The 26,391-nt window shown below is 58.0% G+C and overlaps 1 protein-coding gene and 1 long non-coding RNA gene across 4 annotated transcripts in view; one reads left to right on the forward strand and one right to left on the reverse strand.

Annotated features, from left to right (window-relative positions):
- INPP5A (inositol polyphosphate-5-phosphatase A) overlaps positions 1 to 20,280 on the reverse strand; it is a 173,684-nt gene extending 153,404 nt beyond the window's left edge. The window contains exon 1 of one of the 2 annotated variants that reach the window (XM_078076937.1): positions 19,899 to 20,280. In XM_078076937.1, coding sequence (XP_077933063.1) covers positions 19,899 to 19,973 — 75 coding nt within the window. In that variant the 5' untranslated portion in view covers positions 19,974 to 20,280. The remainder of the gene's footprint in view (positions 1 to 19,898) is intronic. The other variant, XM_036080065.2, reaches the window with a different exon arrangement.
- A 341-nt stretch (positions 20,281 to 20,621) lies between these two features.
- Positions 20,622 to 21,743, forward strand: LOC118527947 (uncharacterized). Of its 2 annotated transcripts, none has more exons than XR_004913363.2 (3): positions 20,622 to 20,806; positions 21,390 to 21,474; positions 21,592 to 21,743. It is a non-coding gene; the product is annotated as an uncharacterized LOC118527947 (long non-coding RNA). The 2 variants fall into 2 exon arrangements; XR_013449424.1 differs by having other exon boundaries at positions 21,393 to 21,474.
- The last annotated feature ends 4,648 nt before the right edge of the window (positions 21,744 to 26,391 follow it).

The following is a 26,391-nucleotide window of genomic DNA, read 5'->3' on the forward strand; positions in this document are numbered from 1 at the left end:
GAGGCGGGGGGACAGTCCAGCCGGAGCTTGTGAGGAGGTCAGGACGGGGTCAGCTTGCAGGAGAGCAGCCCCAGGTACTGCTCCACATGCCTTCCCTCCCATCTCCCCAGGAACCAGCCTTCAGGAGAAGGGGATGAGGAACAAGACGCGGGGTCAGGGTGGGGAGGGGCAGACGGGCCACTGGGCTGAGGCCACGCTCAGGAGGCAGAGGGGACAGTCCACTGGCCCGAGGTCAGCAGGACTCCCATGGGAGATGGGGAGCTCTGCATGCTGAACTTAGAAATGGAGATGCAAAACATTCGAATCTGCATTTCGTTCTCTAAAGAAAAAAACAGCCGTGACCAGCAAGCAGAGCCAAGAGTCACTCTCAAGTTCCCACATCCCCCAAACCAGCCAACTGACCCTGTGGCATCAGCAATCCTGATGGGAAAGATGGCAGCCGAGGCCCCCAAACCAGCCCAACCATCCTGCCCGGCCTGGACATGTACCAAACGTGAGGCAGGACACCCGGCCCCGCCCCCCGCCAGTGCTCTGTGCATCGAGGATGCACACTGGGAATATGAGGGCTGGGGTGCAGACAACGCGGATGTGAGAGCTGGTCCCCAGACGTGCGAGTGAAGTCCACGGATGTCCACGCAGTGAGAGCTGGTCCGTGGACGTGACAGCTGGCCACATCCACGAGTGCAAGTTCGTCTTCTGCCACGTGCTGACATCACATCTCACATCCCCCTCAAAAGTCAAAGCTCCCAACCTCACAATCCTGGGCAAAACTACTCCTCCCTCTCCCCGGAGCTCCCCGGGCACGTCTCTGGGAAAACCCCTGAGGGCTCCCCAGCTGGCTCCTGAGCCCACCAGCCAGCCACCCCCAGATACCGGGGCACTGGCCCCACAAGGCCCAGCCCACAGGCCAGGGCTCTCCCAGCTGAGTGAAGTGTGGGAAGAGAGGCCCAAGGTCAGCCCGCAGTGGCATGGCTGCCCTCCCTCCGTGGGGACACCGCCCCATGACCCCTCCCATGTCCACGGGTATCAATGCCCTTTGTCTGGGGGGCAGGCAGTCGACTCACCCGGCCAGCAGCACATGTGCCCTTTTCCACAGCCCCCCGGTGAGCACGGGATCCCCAACAGGCAAGGTGAGGCTTCTGAGCACGGAAGCACTTACGGTCAGGGGTGCCCTTGGTGGGGACAGGCTGGGGAGACTCGGGGGGCCACGTGGGAAGGTCTTCTGGCATGCAAGCAGGAGGGCACAGACAGGGTGCGGAGGAGCAGGGGAGATGGGCATGGGAGCCAAGCTCTGTGGCAGCCTCTGGGACAAGCCCAGAAACAGAAAAAGCGGGGCCCCCAGGGAGCAGCTACGGCTCCTGCTGGAAGACGGTGTGCTCCTCAAGACACAGACCGCCGACATGGCAGGGCCTCCGCGCCCGCAGCCCGGGAGCTGGGGGCCACCCCTCGTCCTTCTGGGCCACTACCTGTGAGAACAAGTCCCAGGTCTTGTCCCCTCCCCCCCAGGTCTGCTCCTTCCTGGGGTGCAGATTCAAAGTGGGGGACCCGAGGTGAGAAGCTAACACTTGCCACCGTCTGGGCCCACGGAAGCCACACATGCCCCTTTACAATCAGCATGATGCTCTGTGTCCTTCCTGACCCTAAAAAGAAACTCAGAGTCTGTCACTCTACAGAGCGAGAAGTGTTTGAACCGATGCACGCTGACCTGTGAGCGACACGGGTTTGAACTCACAGGCCCAGGTGCGCACGGGGTTCTTCTGATAAGTACAGTGCAGTATCCCACGTGTGTTCTCTCCTTCTCACCACTGCCTTGGTAACACTGTCTCTCCCTGGCTTGATTCACCGCCGGAACACAGTACACGACACATGCCATACCGAACACGGGTCAGCCGACGACGTCACTGGTAAGGCTTCCAACCACAGTACGCTGTTGGCGTTAAGTTTGGGGGAGTCCAAAGTTACTACGGTCAGAAGCCTGACTGTGTGGGGCTCATGCCCCTCGCCCCGGGGTTGTTCACAGGTCAACTGTATACTGAAGAGCAACAGTGGGAAAGTAGTTTCTATTAAAACACATATGTACACATGGACGTGTTCCACACGGACACACCCAGACACACACTCACTCTCATGTGGTGTCCACCTTGGAGCTATAAAAATTCTAGCAAATGCCACTTTTAAAAACCTCAGGAAGACACAACAATGCTGCGTTCCATCGCAAACCCACGGCAAACACGGTGGCGGCAGAGGAGGTGGGCCTCCCTCCGGATGCCTGGCCCGGCCCAGACGCCACACTGGTAACGCACGCTTCGTCTCGCCCAAGCCACCGAAACCAGTCTTCACACTCTCGTTCTTTTTCTTACATTTCAGATTGAACGTCTGTTTTCAGACTGCTAACGGCAAGCTGTGAGAAGAGTATACTTTAAGCAGAACTAGGATCGTCCTTTACAGTTGCCAGACTTAAAACGGGCACACTTCAAAAACCGGGGGCGCCTGGGTAGCTCAGTCAGTGAAGCGTCTGCCTTAAGCTCAGGTCATGGTCTCAGGGTCCTGGGATCGAGTCCCTCATCGGGCTCCTTATTCCTGCTTCTCCCTCTCCCTCTGGGCTCATGTGCTCTCTCGCTCTCTCGCAAACAAACAAACAAACAAATAAATAAAATCTTGAAAACAAAGCCTCCAACTGGAAACCCTTGGCCGGGGGGAAGGGGGCAGACTCACGCCCAAGGACAAGGGCTGGGTGTGGCGCCTCGCGGCTCCTCCCAGCACGGCGTCCCAGCAGCAGGACCCATGTCACCCTTGTCCTGCTGCTGCGAGTTGCCTGGGCTCCGGTCCCGGCCCACCCACATGGCGGAGCCCTGGACACCAGGGACAGCAGCAGGCCATCCAGGTACCCTTCTTGGCAGGGGCAGGGGCAGCGGAGAGACGCTGTCGAAGCTGCCGGGCGGGTCCTCTGCCCAACAGCCGTGAGGGCCCCTGAGGCGTGGATGCACGCAGCCACCCCTTCCCTGGGTCCACCAAGCCTGACTCCTGGCCCTTCCCAGGGGCCACCTGGGTTTTTTTAAAAGATTTATTTATTTATTTGAGAGGGAGAGAGAGAATGCACAAGAGCCAGGGGAAGGCAGAGGGAGAGAATTCCAAGCAGTCTCCTGGCCGAGCCCAGAGCCCGATGTGGGGCTCGATCTCATGACCCTGAAATCATGACCTGAACTGAAATCAACAGACGCTTAACTGACTGAGCCACCCAGGCTCCCAGAAGCCACCTCTTTTTAAAACCTCCTTTTCTGCTTCAACTAGCAAGGGGAGCTGTCTACTCTAACTAGAGTGCTGAGGCTGACAAGTAAGATACAGCGATAATCTCGCCGTCATTTCCACACCAAACTGAAATATCCCCGAGGGCAGGGCTCACCGAGGCCCTGGTTCGGTAAGGACTGTGTCACCCCCTGGAATGCACCCTTCATCCCTGAGGCCAAATGGACAGGTCTTGAAGGGCATCTCTTCCCAGCCCCACTTCTAGTCTAAGACTAGTCTAAGCCCTTGCTGCGTCTTCCTTCTGTCAGTCAGAAGTGCTCGGACAGGAGGGAGCCCACGGGAGCCGCTGACGTCTGCGACAGGAACCACAGCTCCAGGGTGCTGGTGGCCACATCCCTCTGGCTCTCGGAGCTGCGGACCAGTGCCCAGAGATGTCAGAGTGCTCAGAGGGGCATCTGGCAGGAGGCATTTATTCAAGCAACAAAGTCAACCGATCTGCTGTAAGGACCACCTCTCTTGGTACCTGGTGCCTGGCACGCAGGGGAAGGCTGTCCCGAAGCTTGGTTGTATGGAGAGGGGACCTAAAATCAGGGCCAGCACCTGGGTACCCAGAACAGGTGACTCAGAAGGCCATGGTGGCCTGCTTCAGAAATGCTGTCTCTGCTCAGGAAAAAGCAGGAGAAAGGCTCGGTGTCAACCAGAAACAGACAAGGTAGAAGGCAAAGAACCAGATTCTATCACCAGCAATGTGATCTTCAAAAAAGGTTTCTGTGGGATTTAATTCTAAACGCAGCCAACACTGAGAACAGAAAACAGAGAAAAATCAATGAAACCAAAAAGTTGGTCCTTTGAAAAAAGTCAACAGAATTGACAAATCTTTAGCTAGACTGACAAACACACAGAAGACTCAAACTGCTATAAGTGGGACGGAAAGAACATTACTGCCGACCTGACAGAAACTGAAAGGACAGCAAAAGCAGAGGACCAGCGGCCGTAAGCCAACCAACGGGATAACCTACACGAAAGACACATTTCTAAAAAGACACAAACTGTCAAGAACCAAACTCCCAAGAAAGAGAAAGTCCAAACAGACCAGCAGAAACATTGGGGATAAATTAAACAAAACAAAAAACAAGTGCAGGACTTGCACTGAAACCTATAGAACATTACTGAAAGAAACCAAAGAGGCCCTAAATAAACAGACGGCTCTCCTTCGGGCACGGATTGAAGATGCAGTGTTAAATGGCAAACTACAGATTCAGTGCCATCCCTATCAAAACTCCAGCCTTTGTGGAAAAGGACAGGCTCATCCCAGAATTCACGTGGAAGTGAAAGCCACCCAGAGCAACCAATAACAACCACGTGGACGACTCACGCTTCCTGACTCCAAAACTTGCGACAAAGCTACCACCATCAACACAGTATGGTCCCGGCACAAGGGCACGCGCGCAGATCAAGGGAACAGAGCCGAGAGAAGTCTGTATCTTTCCGGTCAATTAATTTTCAACAAGGGTGCCAAGACAATTCAGTGGCAGAAAATAGTCTTTTCAACAAACGGTGCTGGGACAACTAAGTATCCACAGGCAAAAGGACAGAGAAGAACTCCTAACTCACACTACGTATAAAATAAGTCGACACAGATGAAAGACCCAAACACAAGAGCTGAAATGACGATCTTAGGAGAAGAGGTCGGGGTAAGCCTCGGGGACCGTGGATCGGGCAGCGGTTTCTGAGACAACACCTAAAGCACAAGAAACCAAAGACGGAGAGACCGGACTTCATCAGTTTGAGATGTCTGTGTGTCAAAGGATGCTAGCAGAAATGTGAGAAGACAATGCAGTGACTGGGAGAAAGTATCTGCAGACCACGTATCTGATAAGAACCTAGGACCCAGAATACATCAAGAAAAACTCAACAATTTAAAAAAAATTTTTTTTAGTGGGCAAGGGATGTGAATGAACATTTCTCCAAAGTAGACCACAGATACCCAGTAAGCGCACGGACAGACATGCAACGTTAGTCATCAGGCCACGCCAATCAAAACCACTTCACACCCACTGGGAAGTCAGAATCAAAAAGATGGACCACATGTTTTGAGACATGGAGAAAGTGGAGCCCTCGTGCGCAGCGGGTGGGGACGCAAAATGAGGGGAAGCAGCCGCTCTGGAAGACGGTGTTGTGGCTCCTCGGAAAGTTAAACTCACAGTTACCGTATGACCCAGCATCTACTCCTAGGTATGTGCCCGAGGGAATTAACAGCATACGTTCACACCAATGTTCCCAGGAGCACTGCTAATAATCGCCAAGTGTCCATCAGCGGATGAGTGGATAAAACGCGGTCCAGCCCCACAAAGGAACAGCATCCAGTCCTCAGAAGGAATGGAGCTCTGACGCATGCCACCGCGCGGACAAGCCTTGAAGCTGGACGAAAAACGACACGTACTGTCTGATTCCATTTCTAGAAAACCTCCAGAACAGGCAAATTCATAGACACAGAAAGATAAGCAGTTGCCGGGATGTGGTGACTGCTGATGGGTGCCAGGTTTCTTTCAGGGGTGAAGAAAATGTTCTAGAATCATGTGACCCTTGTGAATGCCTATAAACACTGAACTATACACACTGAAAGAGTGAGTCTCGGGGTATGTGAATTCTGTCTCCATTTGCAAGTAACAAGCACCATAATTAACGCAGCCAACGCACACCTCCCAGTGGAGTGACTCACTCTCCACTGCGGGGCGCTCTCGCAACGCATGGCTGCCGTGGGCGGCGCCAAGACCGGTGGAAGTCTGGCCCTAAGGGAAGACCAGCGGGAGCTGCCTGTCCACCACCTGCCCTCTGGGTACAAAGGCCAGGACACACTGCCCACATGCGTTACGCGATCCCTCCTCTGAGGCCACGGTACTTCTCCTGACACTCGGCGGCACCTTGCCGACTTGCAACCAGGGTCCATGAGATGGCAGGAGCTCCGCTCAGCGGGCTCAGGGAGAAGCAAGGGGACTTGTGCCCCAATGACTCTCTCCCCTCACAGTCACACCAACTCAGACAAGAGGCGAGAAAAGCCTACTTGGCCCTCCACAAAATGTACAAATGGCTATTTCCTCGATGTCTGCACATCGGGTCCCTCATCCCAACCATGGAGCTTATGGGGATTCCACGACCCCGGGGACACCCACAGCCAGAGCTTCGCTGGGGAGGGATATGCTGCCACGAGTGACCCCATGGCCCCAAGCCCACATGGCTCTGCGCACATTCACCTGCCACCCAACCAGAAGCAGAGACTCATTCCATCAGTGAGTCCCAGTGCCTGGGCCAAGGCTGCCCAAGGCCTGGCTCTGAGCGCGGCATCTCGGGAGCAGTGGGACGCCGACCACGAGCGTGCTGGGGGAAGACCGATGTGTTTTGTGATGTCGGCACAGGGGAGGAGGTTGGCCTACGTGTGACAAGGTGGAGCGGCCCGGGCTCCCTCTGCCCCTGCCCGGCACCCCAGCACACCTGCCCAGACCTGGTAGCCCTGCGGACATCGCGGACACTCACAGACCCCCAGCTGGCTCCCCCAACCTGGGAACTGGACTTTCTCCATGGAAAGCAACACACTGCTGGGGCCGAGTGAATTCCCAGCGGGAAAGTGTACCTCTACTCTTCCAAAACAGTAAAACTTTGTCTCTCGCCCATGGGCGTCTGGGTGGCTCAGTCGGTTAAGTGTCTGCCTTCGGCTCAGGTCATGGTCCCAGGGTCCTGGGATGGAGCCCCGCATCGGGCTCCCTGCTCGACAGGGGGCCTGTTTCTCCCTCTCCCTCTGCCGCTCCCACTGCTTGTGCTCTCCCTCCCTCTCTGCCAAATAAATAAATAAAATAAATAAATAAAATCTTAAAAAAAAAAGAACTCTGCCTCTCATCCATGGTGGAGATTCCTAATGCAGCAATTACCACAAAACACTGAAATCATTCCACGGTCTGTGCTGCTGGCGTTTAAGACAATTCAGAATGGCACGCAGGATACGGACAAAGCATTGCAGGAAGCTTTCTGGGTCACTCTGCCTGATTTTTTCATTACAGAAAACTAAAGCTATCCAGGTTATTAAGGCTCACAGACATCAATTTTCTCCCAGAATCTAGGATGCATCCCTGAGTCCCTGGTACAATTTTCTGACACTGAAAACAGACGTGGGAAGCACGCCCATCAGTGCCTCTCCACCTGTCCTCCCTGGCTCCTTGGGAAGCGTCTGTGATGGACCCCATCCTTGAGGGGCTCACCTCCCAGGGCCCTGACCGTCTCCACTGCATTTCCCTGGGCTACTCGGAGCTCCTCACGCTCCCAGCCCGGCCCCGAGCACCCCCTTCGTCCCCTTCCGGACCGACTCACTTATCAGCAGTGAAAATGCGGACAGGACACAGGCAGCCCCAGGGGCCCCAGCGAGCACGAAGAAGGAGCTCACCATCCATCTTCAAGGCCAGGCCATGGGGGATGACGGTGGGGCCAAAGCAGTGGCACCCACACCTCACCGCGTCTTCCCACTGGGCCGCGGAGCCAGGCTCATTAGCTACAGTCCCCTGTGCACTGAAGGAACAGGGGCTCAAGCACAATCAGCCCCACGCCACCTCGGCCCACAGTGCCTGGTTTCCGCTACTCACTGGCCACACCAGGCCATGCTGACCACACCGCCCACGTGAGCCACGTGGCTTCCCAAACAGGCCCGGCTCCCCATTTCCTGCCTCTGCTCCTGCCCTACAGTGGCCCCAGAGGCCACCTCTTCCTTACTCTCCAGTTGGCTCCCATGGCCCAAAGAGTTCAGGTCCTGGCCCTGGCCACTTACCCAAGAGGCTGTCTGTGGTCTCTAGGCCTAGGGCTTCTCTGGGCATCCTAAGACACCCTCAAGTCCATCTCCTGACACACCGGGCAGCTGGGGCAGCTGGGGCCCAGAGCGTGAGCCATGAGCCAGGCTGCCCCAGGGTAAGGCCCCTCTGCCCTGAAGGCAGGCTGTGCATCATCCCAGTAAGACGTGAGCAGGAACCCCTGCCTCAGGGGGTGAGGCCCTGACCACGTGCAACGGTGCCTTAGACAAGGAACCCCAGCTCCTGCCTGCTGGCCCCTGGGGCCCTGCCCCCCAAACCCCAGCACACCTGTCCTGAAACGCTCCTCCCCCAACTCACAGGCCCCCTCCAGCCTCCTCACCTCAGCCAGAGGACCCTCCCTTCTCTGTCCGTGCTCACCTGCTACCCCACAGCTCTCTGGGCTTCATCCTGCATCCCTCACGTCTCAGAAGAGAGCTGGTAAGGTGGGCGTGGGAATGGGGGCGGGGGAGGCAGCACGGGAGGGGCCTCAGGGATGGCCCCCAGGGGCCCTGCAGATGCTCCAGCGCCCAGCGCCCAGCTGCCGTCCCCAGCCAATTCAAGGAACTGCCCACAGAGGTGGGCAGGACGAGCATGCTGCTGGGAGCAACTGGTGTGGGGAGACCGGGGGTGCTCCCCGGTGCTCCCTGCCAAGGCTCCGGCCCCTGGACAAGGGCCCAGGCCTGAGGAGGCACTCACTGAGCCTACAGACGCTGGAACCACGCTGTGAACAGCCGGTAAAAATGAGCTCTGGGCCCTCGTGGCCACAAGCCTGCAAGCGCAACGGAGGCTGAACCCGAGCAGCACAGCAGGACCACCCACAACCTGGAGCTCAGGCCTCCTGCCCCAGACTCCTCTCCAGCAGCACCAAGCGTGCCTGGGTTGCAGCAGGGAGGACAGGGCCCTGGGGGCTTCAGAAACTTAGGCGAGACCCCGCCTGGCCCTGGCGGCCGTCCTGGACAGTCCCCGAATCGGCCACTGGGGCCCTGCGCTGGTTCCCCTGGCTGGTCAGTTCCTGCCACTCACCCACACTCTGCTGGCGGCATCAATCAGCACGACCCCCTCCCAGCAGCCTGGCCTCCCGCCTCCCACCTGGACGAGGTGCACGGCGCGAGCTGCTCGGGGCAGCGCGGAGGGCGGTGATGGCGTTACAGCAAAAACAGGAAGTTGCAAAAGATCTGAAAAACCGTAAGTGATGGAGAAAAAAGCAAAACATGCGTCCCCACAAATTCGTTTGTCGTTCTTAACAGAATGACTCCATCTTAACATAAACCCCAAATCTCCCCGAATTACAATTCAGCAAAGAGCATGCTCTGCACGCAGGTGCCGGGCAGCTATTAGCTGAGCTGGACAGAGGAGGTGCCCACCGATGCACCCCAAGGAAGCCTGGGGCCCAGAACTGGTACAGGACTCTGAGAGCACGTAGAAGGCACGCAAAGGCAAACTGGGACGGGTGACTTGGTCCGTTCAACTCCTCCATGGGCGCCTCTCAGTGCCACGGCTCCCACCGGCTCTGCACAACAAGGCCTCACCAGGGTTTTACTTTTTTTTTTTTTTTTAAAGATTTTATTTATTTATTTAACAGAGAGACACAGCGAGAGAGGGAACACAAGCAAGGGGAGTGGGAGAGGGAGAAGCAGGCTGCCCTTGGAGCAGGGAGCCCGATGCGGGGCTCGATCCCAGGACCCTGGGACCATGACCCGAACCGAAGGCAGACGCCTAACGACTGAGCCACCCAGGCGCCCCCCCTTTTTTTTTCTCACCAGAATTTTAAAAGCACTGATCCAACCCAGATCTCAGCTCCGTATGAGCAGGTTCACCCAGCAAGTCAGAGCTCCCCCCAGCCCAACTCTGCACCGGATTGTCTTCCGGAGCCAGCAGGTACCCACCGACAGGTGCACAAAAGCCTACGTGCTCACAGCTGGGTCATGCTTCCCATCCTCATCTGCTCTGTGGACCCCTGGCAGAATCCCAGGACTAAGGAGGAATGTGGCAAAAGAAAGCCCCTGATCCAGATGGACCCCGGTACAGCCCCCTTCCAGGCAGGCCACGGGGCCCCAAGCACAGGATGTGCCCTCACCCGAGGACGGCCAGGACCCTCCCACGGGCAAGCATTCTGGGGCAACTTCGGGAACACAGCCACCAATTCACTGAAGTTGTCCACCTGAGAGAGTCCTTGCTGACCAGCTGGGTGCACCATGGAGTAAATAACATCCCCACATCAGCAGGACTGTAAAAGGTCCCAGACACCCAGGAGATAAAGGTAAACAGGGGGGGCCGTCACACCCAGAGGTGGGAGAAGAGAATTCACCTGCCAGAGGCCTTCTCTGCCCCTCACTGGGGGCAGTGTCCTCCGCGTCCAGGCGCAGTGGGAGGGGAGGCTGTGGCTGCCACCTCTGCCCAGCTCTTACAGACTAAGGCCACCAGACTGACCCTTGACCCCGTGCCTCAGCACCAGCCCTGCACAGACACGCACCAGCCCACCACCCACACCCGGCTGTGGGGCAGAGAGGTTGAGTCCCAGGAGCCAAGGGCGGCCTGGAGGCCCCAACGCAGCTGTCGTCGCTCCCGCTTCGCCTGCATGACCACACTGGAGGGCAGGACACCGTCCCAGGGGCCTTCCATCCTCTTGGGAGGTCCCGGCATCCCGTGTGCCTGGCCCGGAGAGGTGGCGCCGTCTCCCACGGACACAGTCAACAGTCTGCCAAATACCGTTATCATGACAACACCATCATCAATGCCACTCTCACAGCCAAGGACCGTCGGTGGACACCTAGTTTTTAAAGGCAGAGGCCAGAAAATGCAAATGGTGAGCACAGAAGCCTCCACCCCACGCCGCAGCGGAAGGAAGGCCTCCCTGCCCTGTGCCGGCCCCACGCAGCCCTGGGATGCGGAACGGTGCGGCTGCCTTGGAGCACGTAGGCCGTGCCCCCCAAAAATAAATGCGTGTGTGTGTGTGTGTGTGTGTGCAGACGACGATTCACAGCAGCAGCCGGAAACGACCCTGCATCCATCAACCGGTGAGTGGACACGCCGCGGGGCGTACACCTCACGGAACCCCACTCAACCCTAAGAGGGGACAGAAGTGTGACAGAAACAGAGGTATGGGCAGAAAACCGATACCAGGCACGAGGACCGCAGACCGTGAGATTCCGGCATTCGAGATCCGTGCTGGAGGCAGAATTCTGGAGCCAAAGGCAGAGCCGTGGCACCGAGGGCCGCCGAGGGCCGCGAGGGACGTGCCCGGAGATGTGTGGGGACAGCCGCACCACTGCAGACGCTTCCCAAAGTCACTGAGCGGCACGCGTGCGCGGGGTGAGCTGTGCCACATGCAGACCGTCCCCAACAAAACGGCAGGGAGAAGGGCACGCTGGCGCCCGCAGCCCCAGCCGCCGACCCCCTCCCAGGCCGTGCGGACCGCTCTGACGGGGCCGGGCACCCAGCAGGCCTGCGGCTCTTCCGATTCCCTCCGGCCACCGCGGCAGAGCCCACATCCCACCCCGCAGCGGCTGCCGCTTGTGAGGCCGGCCCCGCAACACGTGCGACGGGATGACAGCCACACGAGTGGCCAAAACACAGCATAACGAAAGGGGAAGGAGGGACAGCACAGAGCTGTCACAGTGCGCTGTCCCCAGAAGGGACAGTACAATTCTGCCGGCCTGCACCGGGAGGCCAAAGGACTCCTCAGAACAGAGCAGCCTCAGGAGAAGCCCGACCACGGGAAAGCACACCCTGTCCAGGCAAGGGAGGAGCAAGCTGCCACAGGGGCCTGCCAGGGAAAGGGCGGGTCAAGAAGGCAAGTGGGGACGGTGAGGGGGCAGCCAGCATGCGCCCTGGACCCCCGGCAGGGGAGCAGGCCCGCCAAGGGCGAGAGCACGAGGCTCGTTGGCGGCGACACCGGGCAGCACAACCAGGCCATCCCGTTGGCCAGACGCAGGAGCCCACGCTCGGGGACAGTGGATGGACCAACCCAGCAGCCCGGGCACAAGTAAGGAAGCCTTGGGTGGGCAGGAGGGGACTGAGACCTTGAAGGAAGGGGCCTGGGGACAGCTGACAGCACCTCACCCTGCCAGGCCCCCTCCTCTACGTGCCACAGCCACCATGCCGGGTGGCATTCCTGCCTTTCTGGTGCACCAAAAGCCCAAGCGGGGAAGCCGGCACGCCCCCGGTCACACGTGCTACACAGCCTACTCCAGCCCCACATGTTCCTGTCACCACGTGGCCCTGCAGACTCCGACATGTGGCCTCACACTAGCACTGAGGGCAGGATCCCTGCCGCCAAGACCAAGACCCAGGCCTGGCCATGCCTCCCGTTGTAAACCTCCAGGTCCTAGAATAACAGCAAGTCACTCCGGGGCCCTGAGACGTGAGACAGAAAATGAGGGTGCCTGAGCCCAGGCCAGCAAGCCCTGGAGCAGAGCCAGGGCTGGACTCCGCCGGGGGTGGGGGGACGGTAACATGCCTCCAGGATGCAGTCCCAGACCCAGCTCCCGTGCTCGCGGCACAGAGCAAGGACAGGGCAGGATGGAAGGCCCGGTGCCAGGCTCAGGGTGCAGACACGGGAGGGCACAGATTCAGCATGGGCTCCAAGGCTCCGGGGCAGTTCACTCAGGGTGGGAACTCTGGGAAAGCTACCCCTAACACCATCACGTTCTGCTCAAACACATGAGGGGGTACAGCCCCAGCCCCCACGTCCCCACCAGCCCCCAACCCCAAAGAAGGGCCCCAGGCCCCTGTCAGAGTGAAGGAGGGAGAAGACAAGGGGCCTGAGCTCACAAAAACCCACCAGTGGATCAGGATTCAAGGAACAGCTGACCCCAAGGCCATGCTCCTGGGGATGGGGTTGAACTATTCACCAAAGGGAAAACCCAAACCAGAGTCAGCATTCTCCTTGAGCCTGCGTGTCACCAGCGTGCTTCCCTGTCAGCCCGGAAAAGCCCTTTCTGTGTGCGGGCACCAAGACCAGCCGCCAGGCAGAGCCCCATCACCCCTGACCCGCTCCGGATCGTCCCCACCCTGAGCCGCCGTCCAGGGACCGGGCCAGTTGTCAGTAGACACATCTAAATGGACACTCTGCTCCAGCACCTTTTCTATCTCCCAAAACAGACCTTGTAAAGTCAAAACGTAAATTGTGAGCAACAGTGCAGGCTCTCTCTCCATTCCCATCATCAGAGGCCAAGCAGAGGCAGGGACGGTAAGGAGAGCCTGCAAGATGGCAGAATCCCAAGACGCTCTCCCCAAACACAGGCCCGCGACGCAGCCCAGCCTTCCCTGGACCCACATGCAGGCTACCTCAAACCCTCCCACCATGGATTTACGGGAATCATCAGTCACATCTCGGGACTAATGTTCTCATTCCCCAAAGCCAACGGCTTTCACACGGGTTTCATTTTCAGTGTAACTGGATGAGCCACTGCTTTATCCTCATTCATCGCTAAAGGTAAAAACCCCAACGGCTTCCTCATCGATGGCTCTGTGAGTACGCACACGACTGAGCTCTCCCATGAGCCCAAGCTCACGCCTGGAGAGGACCAACTCAGCACCCGCCCCTACCAAAGATTCAGTATCTGGACACTTGTCAGGCTCGGACACACACTGAAATATCATCTGCTGCTCCAAAAGGGAGGCTCTGGGGAGGGGGCCAAGGCTTCAGCGTTCTGTGACCACACGCCACACCGGGAGGAGGGGAACCAGAGCAGAGCCTGCCACCCTGAGAAGGAAGAGCGTTATGGGGCACCCCTCCCCGGCCTGGCCAGGCAGGAACTGGGCTCGAGCCTGCAGGCCAGCTACTCCCCCCAGTGTGTCTGGGGAGTAGATCGAGGCAGGACAGTCTCAGATGCCCTAATTAATGAAGCAGCAACAGAAGACGGAGGTCACGGTCACTTTATGTTCACCTCGGGAACATTCTCTCTGCCACCTCTCTTCCCCAGCCCCCACAACCAAGTTGGAAGGACCTGGGGAAACATGGGGAAAACAGGGCTGTGTCCCAAGAAGTGACAACAGACGGGTGACCAACACACTGCCCAGGCCCTCCACTGCCATCCTGCCTAGCCGCCCGACCCCCACCTATAGGACCCCATTCCTGGACACAACCCACCTCCCAACAGGAGACCCTCCTGCCCACCAGGATGCGGAGATGGCCAACACTTAAGGACCCGGTGCTCTGCCGGCGTGTAGCAAGCCCCCCCGCCACCCTGCTTCCTCATCACCATTCCGGGTCAAACAGGGGCTCCACAAGGGCAATCCAGTGGGAGGCAGGCCTGGGTCCAATTTCTGTAACTTCCAAACTGGACCCAACGTATCATGGAATCACACCTCAGCGCAGGTCTCTTCCCCCCAAAACCTGTGTACGACCAGAGACGGACCCAGGGCTGCGCTGGGCCCCCACCCCTGCTCTCTGGCTCCCAGAAGGGCACGTTGTCTGTGTGTGATGCAGGCTCTGAACTCAAGTGGAGGGACCTTTCTCAGTGATGTTCCACCAGAATGCAACTTCTCAGGGTCACCCAGGCCGAGAGGCAGTGGACATAGATGCAATGGTGAAAATACCCAGCAAGCCTACCTGCAGTGCTCACTTCACTGCATTCAAAGCACACAAAATACTGAACACTTTAAATGGAAGACGAGCCTCCCTGTGCCGTGGAAAGCATCCCTCAGCAGCTCTAGAGCTGACAGAGACCAGAAACGCCGAGGACGCCAGCATGGGCAGAGGACACCGTGAGCTCAGAGGCTGCGGGACAGCGATGGGACCCAGCCATCGGCAGGAGGGACGGGAGGCACGTGCAGCCGGCACACAAGTAATCGGCAGGCTGAGTCCCAGTTCCTGCCCACGTCCAAGGTCGGCACCATGTGTCCGCGGTGAGAGGAGGTATGCAGGGTGCCGAGGCGCTTTCCTGAGCAGGAAGAAGCAGCACCAAAGCCACACCGGGCTCTGGACACCGCCTCATTCGATGCTACCACTATGGGAATAGGTAGATCCATATCTACAAAGAGTCCCACACTCTGACGAACAGGCCAAATTCCTACAGGGAAAGTATACTGAGATCTCAGGTCAGAGGCAATAATGCAAAAAAAAAAAAAAAAAAAAAAAAAAAAAAGTGCTGAGCCACCTCCAGCCTTGAACTCTCCCTGTGGGACACGGGGCTGGGGGAGCACGAAGGGGCCTGCGGGGAGGCCCGGCCCGGTCAGCCCCCACCCCTGCGCCTAACACACCAGAGCCTGCTTCAGGGGCTGCGCACACAGAGCCCAGACCACGGCGTCGGAAACCCCACAGCCCCAAGCTCTGCGATGAGAACTCTCCACCACGGCACTGCACGGGGCTTTCCCAAGCCACGGCGCGGGGAGCAGAGCCGATCCCACTGCGCTACAGCTGAGGCCTGGGCCTGGGTCTCCTTCCTGCCTCCTGCCCATCTGCATGGACACGGTCCTTCAAGGCCTGAGTCCAGACAAGCCCCACAAGGGGTGAGGGTGGCCAGAGAAAGCAGCCAGTACTGGGAGATGGGGTGAGGAGGAGAGCCCAAAGCAGGGGTGTCCACGCAGCCCAGGAAAAAGCCTTCGAAAAAAAGATGACAAGGCCAGGAGGATGGGAAGCAGCGAGAACCCTGGAACACGGCTAAGGGAAGGTGAAATGGTGTGGACGCTGGGCCGCGGTGGGCAGTTCCTCCAAAGGTTAAACACGGAGTCACCAAAGACCAAGCAGTTCCCCTCCTCGGCGCGAGCTGGGGGAAATGAGCACACGCGTGCACACGAAGCTCGGAGCAGCACATCCACAGCAGCCAGAACGTGGAAACTGGCCTCGTGTCCACCAGCTGACAACGGGTCAACAAACTGCCATGAGTCCACGGGTGGGACAGTGTTCAGGCAGAGGCAGGAAAGAAGCCCCAACACCCGCTACGTGGTACACTCTGAAAACTTTGTGCCCAGCAAGGGAAGCCAGACACAAAGGGCCACGTATGTGACTCCAGGGACGGGAGACACCCAGAATAAGGAACTCCCTGGAGGCTGGAAGGAGCCTGGTGACCGCCACGGGCTGGGGGCTTCAGGGCAGGGGGACTGCTGAGGCACCTTTTGGTTTAGGCACAAAATAGGCTCTAAAGTAGACTGGTGAGAGCTGCAGGTGTCTGCAAACACACCGAAAACCACTTCAGGGGCTGACGAGTATGACCACGGAACGGCGTCTCAGTGACGCCATCGCCAGAGTCCCTGTCGCAGCAGAGATCCGTGCCGTCAGAGGCCACCCAGAGCAAGCGAGACAGCCAGGAACGGACACCAGCCCTCCAGCTCAAGGCCTCCGTGGACTCCACCAAGCCCGTGTGACCAAGTGCTGGGACAGGAGCTGGGAGAAGGCGGGAAAGGCAGCCAGTAGAGATGGCCCCACAGGCAGGCAGTACTAGCTGAGGGGACGTGGGGTTCAGGGAGCTTTCAGGGCGGGACGGGAACAAGGGCAAAGAGAGCCAAACTGATGGTGCAGGAGAGAGAGGGCCATGTGCCCAAGGCACCGCGCCCTGCAGCACGGGGCCCAGGGGAGGGTCCCACGGACACCTGCTGTTGGAAAGGCCCCGGAGGGTGCAGCCAGCCTACCAGCTCTGCAGGACTCAAGGCACAACCGTTCAGCAGGCCCTGGGGAGACGGCTGCTCAGCCGTTGACCAAGCGAAAAGGGGAAACCAGCTCAGAACTGACACAACTCTGAATACGCCGCAGGACAAAGGCCCCGCAGACCCCCAAGGGCAAGCTGTGCTCTCAGACCTCTGCCACTCAGCTAAGCGCCTTTCCCAAGAAACAGCCTTGCCGCGTTAGGGGGGGACCCAGCTCTGAAACCACAGCAGCAAGGATTCACCTCTGAGTTCATTTCTAGCAACAACATAAAGAACCAAAAGCTAGAAACCTCCCTTGTCAAAAATCCAGCCATCTCAAGCAAAGCAATGAGGTGTGCAGCCCTGGCCACCCCTTTCCAGGGAAATGGGTAGTGACAGCAGGAGTCTAACTGGGGATTATTGCAAAAGAGCCGCAGGGCTCTCAGGAGGCAATCTGGCGGTCGCAGCAAACCTGGAGAAGCCGCCTCTAGGCCCCCAGCCAGGGAGATGCTTGTGCGGGTTCAGGAAGGGCCACCAGCGAGGACCGAGGGCCTTGGAGTCAAGCCCAGGAGGCCTGGCCCGGGGTCTGCCAGGGCACAGCCACGCTCACAGTAACACAACACGGCAGTCTCCTCTTCCCAGCCTGGGTCCTGAGTGACCGGCGGAGCTTTCCAGAGCGTGTATGACGTGTGAGGACATCACCATCCTGACTGCTAAAGCAACGTGCTCGGTTTCCGCTCCTCTCAGGGTGTCCCTACCGACGTGGTGTAAACATTGATAGTCATAACCAAGTAACCCGGAGCTCTTTGGGGTCCTCCACAATTGTTCATACTCCACGGGTAACAGTGTGAGAACCACTGTGGGGCAGCTGTTCCCACCCCCTTGTGGGTAACGTCGCAGGGGAGGAGCAACCAGAGGGCCCTGGGGGAGGACCACTGCACCAGCCACGCGGGGGGACACGAGCCAGGGGCACTGACGAGAAAATAGCAGCCTGCCAGACAAATCTGCACAGCGTCACCTGCAGATGGGGGAAGGCTGCAAGACCTCAGAAGCGCGGACGCATCCCCGACCCGCACGCGGCCTTCACAGCACCCCATGCCTGTGTCTCACCCAGACGCCCCTCCCACGATGACGAAGCCGGGCAAGAAAGCATTCCTTCCCAGGCCACCTTCTGAAGACGGTCCCCCCAGCATGGGTGCATGCTGTGCACACACAGTCACCAGGCAGATCTTCTGAAACCTGCCATACACCAAGGAATCAACACCCCTTCACTCAAGACTGCTCTCGCCAGCCGGGCCTCCCTGCCACAAGCACCAACACACAGCTCTCAAGCACAGCAGGCGCCCCAGAGCGTGGGGGAGCCTGGCCAGCGCCCAGCCCACACCACTGAGGGAGGACGGCTGCTGCCCCCAAGGCTGAGCTCCGCACGCCGAGAAACCTCTGGGTTACCGGCAGATCCTTGTCTACGGACCTTCACATCGAAAGGCGCCCTGCAGAATTACCCTGTGTGCACTGATTACCAAAACAAATGTTCCTTCCAGATGTAAACATGACGCCAAACTCCATACAGCCATCAAGAAAAAAAGAAAATTCAGAGACAACATGTTGGCAAACAAAAGTAAATTAAGTTATCCATTTTAACGTCAGCAGAGAGAAGCGTGCACGTATAGCTGAAACACAGCAGAAACGCTACAACTCAGAATCAAAGATCACTGGAAAGAATGTTTGCACAGCAAAATTCTTTTCCCTTTGAGACTCAAATGCCCCACCATGCTTAATTTTCCTGACATTTCTGAGGCTTTGAAGCCTCAGCGAACGGATCTGAATCATCTGAGCAAAACCATGTTATAGTGGCGTGTTACTGGAAAGCCGAGAATAGAATGCTAAATATACAGACACACACCCATACGGGGCACTTTTGTAGAAAATGATCAAACGCGAAACTAGATAAAGTTGTCCGAGGGAAACAGGGAAAACAGTTCACCTCCAACGGGGAAGCAGAATACATGGACGCCTGGAAGTTAAAATGAGAAAAAAAAACACAAAAATAGCACCTACTTTGTGTCAAGGAAAGCAAGCCTAGCCTGTCCATGACCTTAGCTTACTGAGACACTTCACCCATGCCCGCTGCCGGCAAAGGAAGGCTCGGCAGGACGCCAGAACCTTCTCCCGGAATCCCAGTCATGCCTGTATCACTGGACCAGCCCACGCCCACTGCTCACCTAGCGAGGCCTCCACAGGCTCCATCTGGGCCATCACCCTTTTCTCTTAAACAAGCATGCCACTTGGAGCCGCATTCTGCTGTATTTGGGTTGGCAGCGCAAGTACCGACAGCGGGGTGGCACCGCGGCTCCAACAGCGAACTAGGTCAGCCTGGGCCTGCCTCAGAGTTCCAGGCGCCCCAGTCCCTGGCTCCCTTGGCTCCCCTCGGCCCGCGGGCAGCCGCCCCCGCTGCCCCGGGTGGCCGGGTGGGAGGCCCCCAGAGGTAAAGGCCTTGGGCAGTCACATCCCTTCTTTGGCCCTGAAAAGCTTGCCGGCATCTTTCTCTTTCATAAACAAGATACAGCGTTCTCCAGGGCTTTCCACCGCCGCCCTTGTTTGAAAACTAGACAGATACTAAGTTACAAGGTAAAACCAGGGCGCCAACCCCCGGAGCCCCGGTGAGCCGCACACAGCCCAGCGGACGAGGCTAGCCCACCAGCCAGGGGCGGGGTCAGGAGACCAGAAGTCAGGGCTCAGGGTTCTGGGCTCAATGTTCAGGGAATACACCAGGGGCCGGGTCGCGGTTTGGGGCCAGTGCACGAGGGTCCTCATATCAGGATTTGGGGACCTCGGACAGGGATTAAAATCGGAGTTTCGGGCCCTGGTTTCCGGGGCCCGGCTCTGAGGTCGGGGTTCAGCCTATGCAGTCTGGAGGCCAGAGGTGGGGGACCTGGATTCCAGGGTTCGGGGCAGGGTTCAGGGTTCAGGGCACTGGTTCAGGGTCTCAGGATTTAGGGGTACGAGGGTCTGAAGGGCCCAGATTCAGTGTCCACGTCCTGGGGTCTGAGACTCAGGGCTTCAGTCCAGAACCTGGGGCTCTGGGGCTCAGGGATGGGGACCAGGACCAGGGTCCTGGGCTCCGGGGGCTCGCGGCTCAGGGCCGGGACCCAGGGCCGGGGCCCAAGTCCGGATCGCGGGGTCCCGGGAGTCCTGGGGGTCCCGGGGCTCGGGGCCGGGCGCGGGGTCGGGGTCCGGTCGCCGGGCACTTACGTCGTCGAACAGCGAGCCCACGTTGGCCGTGACCAGCAGCACCGCGGTGCCCGGGGCGGCCGCCTTCCCCGCCATCGTGGCCTGGGCCGGCGGCGGCCGCTCACGCGGGGCCGGCCGGCCGGGGTCTCCGCGGGCCGCGGCGTCAGCTGCGCCGGGGGGCGGCCCCGGGGCGCATCGCGGGCTCGGCGGGTCGGGCCGGGCCTGGCCGGGGTACGGCCGCGCGCGCTCACTCGCCCTCGCTGCTCCGCGGCCCCGCGTCCGTCGCTCTCCGCCCGCGCCTCACCGCGGCCCGCGCGCAGCCATTAAGATCGCCGCCACCGAAGTTCCCGCAGCCGCTGCCGCCGCCGCCGCCGCCGCTACCGCTGCTGAGGCGAGTCCCGCCCGGAGCCGGGGGGCGGGGCGTGCGCGGGGCGGGGCTGGGCGTGCGCGGGGCTGGGCGTGCGTGGGGCGGGAGGGGCCTAGGGGGGGCGGGGCCTCGGGCGGGCAGCCGGGGGAGACCCGGGAGGGGCGGGGCTGCTGGAGGGGGCGGGGCCACTGGGGGCGGGGCAGGGACTGCAGAGAGACCCAGCGCCGGGCGGGGCGCGGCCTAGCGGGGGCGGGGCCTGGGAGGGGCGCTCCTACGTCGGCGGGGCTGTTCCTCGGCCGCCCTCCCTTCGGTCAGAGGCCGCCCCGCCCCGCCCCTCCCCGCGCAGAGACAGCGCACTGTCTCCGCCCTCCGCACTCCTGTGACGTCACGCCCGGCAGCGACCGTGCTCCTTAAAGGGGCCGCGTGCTGACCCGAGCGCTGCCTGAGCAGAGGGGCTCCTAGGGGGTGGTCCTATGGCCCGCGCCTGACCCACGGAAGTGGAAGGCGGTGTCCCGGGACATTTAATTAACTCTCACACAGACCGCGTGGGCCCCCACCCAAGGTGGGGTTCAGAGGGGCGTGGAGGCCTGGGCGGGACAGAGGCGCAGGAGGGGAGGTGGGCGGGGGTCTCGGGGCAAGGGGACGCGAGGCGCGGTCCTCCGGCGGGGGGCGCGGGCTGGGGACGGGGCTCTCGGGGCGGGGGGCGTGGTCGGGGCGGGGGCCGCGGGAGCCGGGGTCCCAGGGCGGGGTCGCGGGCCTCGGGACGAGGGTCTCGCAAGTGGGGCTCGGGGTCCCAGGTGGATCTCAGAACTGTTATCAGTGAAGCGTTTTCAGGCAAAGGCTGTCAACAGGCGCCTGGCCGCGCAGCCCGCCTCTGAGCCCCGGTCCCCTGCCCAGGCCAGCGCCGAGAGCTGTGCCCGCGTGGCTGGGACGGGGTGGCCAGAGCCAGGACCAGCGTCCGCCAGGCTGGGCTTCAGCAGCTGTGCGCTCTGTTAAGCTGCAGGGTCGGTGGGGACCGCGGGCAGCTGGGCCCTTGCCAAGGAAGGCGTCCCCTCTGGAGTTAGCAGGGGATCCTGCTTACAGCGACCACCTAGCCTCTCCGCCAAAGCCCATTTGACTTAGAAACCACCGTCTCATTCATTCAGCAGGGGTGATCATGCCCACCCAGAATTGGTAAGGTGAAGCCCCAGCCTCCAGTGTGTCTGGACGTGGAGATGGCATCTACAGGAGGTAATTCAGGTTGAAGGAGGCCATAAGGGTGTGTCCCTTTCCCAGTAGAATCAGTGTCTTTATAAGAAGAGACCCAGAGCACATGCTGTCCCCCACACACCCTCCCACTCCCAACAGAAATCAAAGAAGAGGTCATTTGAATGGACAGAAGGTGGCCGTGGACAAGCCAGGAAGAGAGAGCTTTCACCAGAAACCAGACCCTGTGGGAACTTGATCTCAGACTGTGGGTGTCCAGAACTGCGAGAAATAAATTTCTGTTGTTGAAGGCACCTATGTGTGGCGTTCTGTGGCAGCCCAGCCTAACCAATACAGCATCTCTTGTTGACCTTTCTGCAAAATCAGCACTTGCTAAGGACACCCTTCATAGAGAGCAAATGAGGTGTCACCAACGCCCGGGACCTGCTTCCTAAGAAGTAGCATGGCCTCCTGCCCTGTCCTCAGGCTGTGTCTCCCCTCACACCTCTGCACTCCCTGGCTGAGGAAGCTCACCTGCACAAGCATGAGCTTGTTTACTCTGAGACTGTGCCTGAATTAGAGAACACCCAGCCCTGTGCCCCACCCTCGCCCAGCACCCACCCTCCTGGCTTCCCCGTTTGACCCCTCCCGCCATCTCCAAGCCACCAACAGGCCTTCCCATCTGGTGGATGTGCTGTCTCTTCACCTTCACGAAGAAGGATTTGCAGCCCAGCAGCATCTGCCCCTTCTCTGCCCAGCCACCCCCTGCAATGTCATGCCATCAGCTCACAAGCATGCTGCAGTATCTCAGATCCTATGAGGTCCCCCATGTCCTATGCCCCTCCTTACCCTTCCATCTCTGCTCTGTTTACTGCAAACCTTCTCCTACAAGTGACCAGTCTGCCTCAATTGCCAACAGGCCACTCTTCCAGGCCCTCAACTGCTGCTTGTGCCCACACCCCAGTGGGGCCATCCTCACCGTTAGCACTGGCTTCCTAATTCAGCAGCCAGTCCCCACCCCTGGCTTCCACCCACCTGACTTACCCCCCAGAAACAGGGTCTGCCCTGGTGACCATGACATTTGCGATCTTGGTCCTCCCTCTGGCTGCCCGTCCCCTCAGCCTCTTTTGCTTGCTCCTTCTGATACTCCGCCTGAAGTCCTAGGGTCCCCAGGCTCGGTCCTGGTTCCTCCTTCCTTTGTGCACACACTCCCTGCCAATCTCCTCAGACTTTTTCCAGGTGCCTGCAGCTGCACTGAGAAGGGCTATTTCAAGGCCAGCAGACGGCAACAGATTCCACAGTCACTCCTTCCTTCGGAGGCTCACACTCCAAAGCGCCCACTCGCTGATGCACGGAGCCCACGACCCCCTCAGGCCCTTGGCAGCCTTATTTGACTCTGTGCCCCAGAGGCGACTTCACTGGCTTTCTCTGGCCCATCCGGCCTCTCAGATGCTCCTTCCTCCTTCAGACTCCCCCCACCTGACCCACCCACCCAGTGCCATGCACACCATCACACCAGCTTTCCTTTCCCCTCTGCCGTGGGCTCCGCCTCCCTGCCACCCCGGCGCACCCAGCCACAGAGAGGTAACAAATAGGTGAATCGGAACCACGTCAGAGCCACCGCTGTGCCTGGATCCAGGACTACCCGACTTTCAAAGAGATACTGAACCCTACACCTCCCCTAAGTTAAAAGCCACATTCATAAAATCACGGGTAAAAAGGGGGCTTACTGTTCCTCACATGTCCTTTTTTGCCTTTGGAACATTGTCCCATGTCTGGATGTTTCCTTTGCCAAAAGAGTAATACCGTTTTTTAAGTTTTGCGACTTATTATGAGTTTTGCAAAGCCCACTTACCCGGCTTCAGGAGGGGCCTGGCCCCCTGGCATCTGGGTCTGCATCTGCCCCTGCAGTGAGCAGGGCAGGGGAGGGGAGGTGGAGGCCTCCTGAGGCATGACACTGATTCTTCCGTAGAAACCGGCGGGCTCCGACCCAGCCTGCTTGGCCAGATGTTCTCAGGGCTCCCAGACAGAGTTTGGCCAAGTCTTTTGTTAAACAACAATATGCTGTCAGCTGCTGATTTTAAAAGAACAGCACGTTAGCTACTGAGACCGTATGATGACTTCGTTTAAGACAGGAACCGATTTATTTATGGATTCGTATCATCTGATGGTTGAGAGGTTCGCAGCTGGGATTCCTTATCCACAAGCATGCTTAGCAGTCCTCCTTCGGCCGCTAGATGGATAGATGCACGGCACCCTGTGGTTGCAGAGTGTGTTCCAATCATGTGGTCAGCCACTTTCAACACTCCTGCCCGGGGTGGGGGAGGGGTCACCCTTAGTCAGTTGCATACAGCACAGTGGGTCCACGGTCTCACTCAGGCTGACTCTGCATAGAGCCCGGCCGGACCCACAGTGACGGAATCCAGGGCTCTGTCCTCTTGCTGAGGGGCCGGACTCAGTTGCTTTAGCCAGAGGCATATTTGCCGTTAGTAAGTCAACGGCAGCTTGTTACTTCACACTCATCTGGGAAAGGGAGGTTTCTGTCCTGAATTATTTGGATTCTTTCTTCATTAGTCAGCTCTCTTCGGTAACAGCGATCACTTTGCAGGCACCCATTGTGTGTGAGGTGCTTCACAATTGTTATTTCTAGTCCGCATGAGCAGTCATATGAGGTTTGTATCTGTTTTATAGATAAGAAAACCGAGCTTCGGGAGTAAAAAGCTGGCCAGCTCCACACAGCCAGCCCGGGCAGAGCCAGGACGCCAAGCTGCCGCGATCCTCAACAGCACGTGCGGCCTTACCCTCCGTCCATGCGCTCGTTCCTTTATCATCACTTATCCATTCGGTGAGTCTTTACTGGGCGCCCTCCCTGTGCTGTGCACCACCCCAGACGCCAGGGAAGAGGTGTTAACCGTGCCCAGGAAGCTGAGATTACAGCGGGAGAACTGGCCGGAAATGCACGCGGGGCCACTGTAATGAGGTGGCACCGTGCCCACTTACCGAAAGCCTCCTTATGAAAGCCGCACGCTCATCGTAGAATATCTGAAGTCTGTAGACTTGCACCGAGTGTGGTTAGGAGCCACAACGGCTCATGGTTTCACGGCAAACAAACCACGCACTGTGACTCCTTTGACGGGACCTCTGTTAAGTACCGTTTACACTTTGCTCCTCACCCAGCTGATCAGGCCATACACGTGGTCCTGGCTCCTCTGTTTAAAACCCAGCACTCTAACGTAAGTGCTTTCTGACACGACTGAAAACTCTCCCTGGAGGCTTTTAATGCCTGAGTCGCAGACGCCTGACAGACACATCGTGTCGCGAGGTCAGGTTGTTTCCATTTCTGCGCATCAATCAGGTGCGTTCAGAAAAGGCATTCGACAAAATCTAGCAACTTTTTGTGATTAAAAACTCTTGGCAAACTAAAAATAAAGGGGACTTCCTAAATCTCGTAAGTGCATCTGTGAAAAATGTGTACAAACACCGTAGCGCTGACAGACCCCGCTTGTTGCCTGAGCTTCAGGACAAGGCAAGGAAGGGTATCCACTCTCACTCCTATCCAACACTGAACTGAAGATCTGTCTGTGCAGCAAAGTAAGAAAAAGAAAGAAAATGCATACAGATTGGAAAGGAAGAGGGAAAACTCCCTTTGGCTTCAGGCAACATGATCATTGACATAGAAAATCCTAAGGAATCTATAAAAAATACTACCAAATAAATGAATTTACCAAGGTCATGGAATGCAAGTCAATATTCAGAAATCAATTATATTGCTGGATATTAGAAGTGAGCATTGGAAAACAAAACTTTAGATCATTTCCATTTACAAGAGCCCCAAAATTAAAATGTTTATGAATAACTGTAACAAAGGATGGGAAGACCTCTATGATGAAAACCGCAGAACATGGAGGATTGAAGCTAGAGGAGATCGTGGAAATGGGGAGACGTGCTGTGTTCGTGGGTTGAAAGATTCAGTGATGTTACGATGTCAGTTCTCTTCAATTGAGATTTAGATTTAACGCAATCCCACTCTTTTCAGCTGACTTCGGTTTTTTGTTTTAGAAATTGACAGGTTCATTCTAAAATATATATGGAAATGCAAAGTACCTGAACAGCCAAAAGAGTTTTGAAAAAGAAGAACAAAGTTGGGGTCCTCACCCTGCCTGATCTCAAGACTTATAAAGCTATCGTAATCGAGGCAGTGTTTTATTGGTATAAGGATGGGCCTGAGGATCAGAGGAACAGAACAGAGAACCCAAAAGCAGACCCACATTCATGTGGTCCAGTGATTTAGACAAAGATGCCGATTCGATGGGACAGAACTGTCTTGTCAACGAACAGTGCTGGGATCAACTGGAACAAAGCAAACCCTGACTGACCCTTACACACACACACAACACCAAAATTAACAAAAGACGGATCACAGACCCGCATGCAAAAGCTAAAGCGATGATACTTCCAGAGAGTATTGGAGCAGGCACAGGTTTCTCAGAGAGGAGGACACCAAAAGCACTACCCACAAATGACCAAAAAAAGGGGGGGTAAGTTGCACTTCATCAAAATTTAAAAGCCACGTTTTTTTGGCTCCAAAGTCCCTCCCGAGGGTGGAGAGCATATGAGGATACCATGCGGCAATAGAAACAGCGTGGCTCAGTCTCAGAAACTCCACGGTGAGCAAAAGCCAGACACAGAGCGTGTGCCCCCCGATTGCACGCATTCGACGTTGTGCCGCACAGTGACAGGAGCAGGCTGGCAGCCGCCCCCCACGGGCAGGGGAGGACCGAGTGCAAGGGAGCTGGAGGGTGGGTGCGATTTGGCGGGAAATACTCCCCTCTTGATTGCGGAGGAGTTATGTGGTGCATACATTTGTCAAAACTCATGGAATGGCCCGTTCAACACAAATGGATTTCATTGGACAAAAGTGGCACCTCGAGGCTGACCTTCCGAGCCTGGAAAGGAAGTGAA

The sequence above is a fragment of the Halichoerus grypus genome, chromosome 7 (assembly GCF_964656455.1).
Source record: "Halichoerus grypus chromosome 7, mHalGry1.hap1.1, whole genome shotgun sequence".
Classification (NCBI taxonomy): domain Eukaryota; kingdom Metazoa; phylum Chordata; class Mammalia; order Carnivora; family Phocidae; genus Halichoerus; species Halichoerus grypus.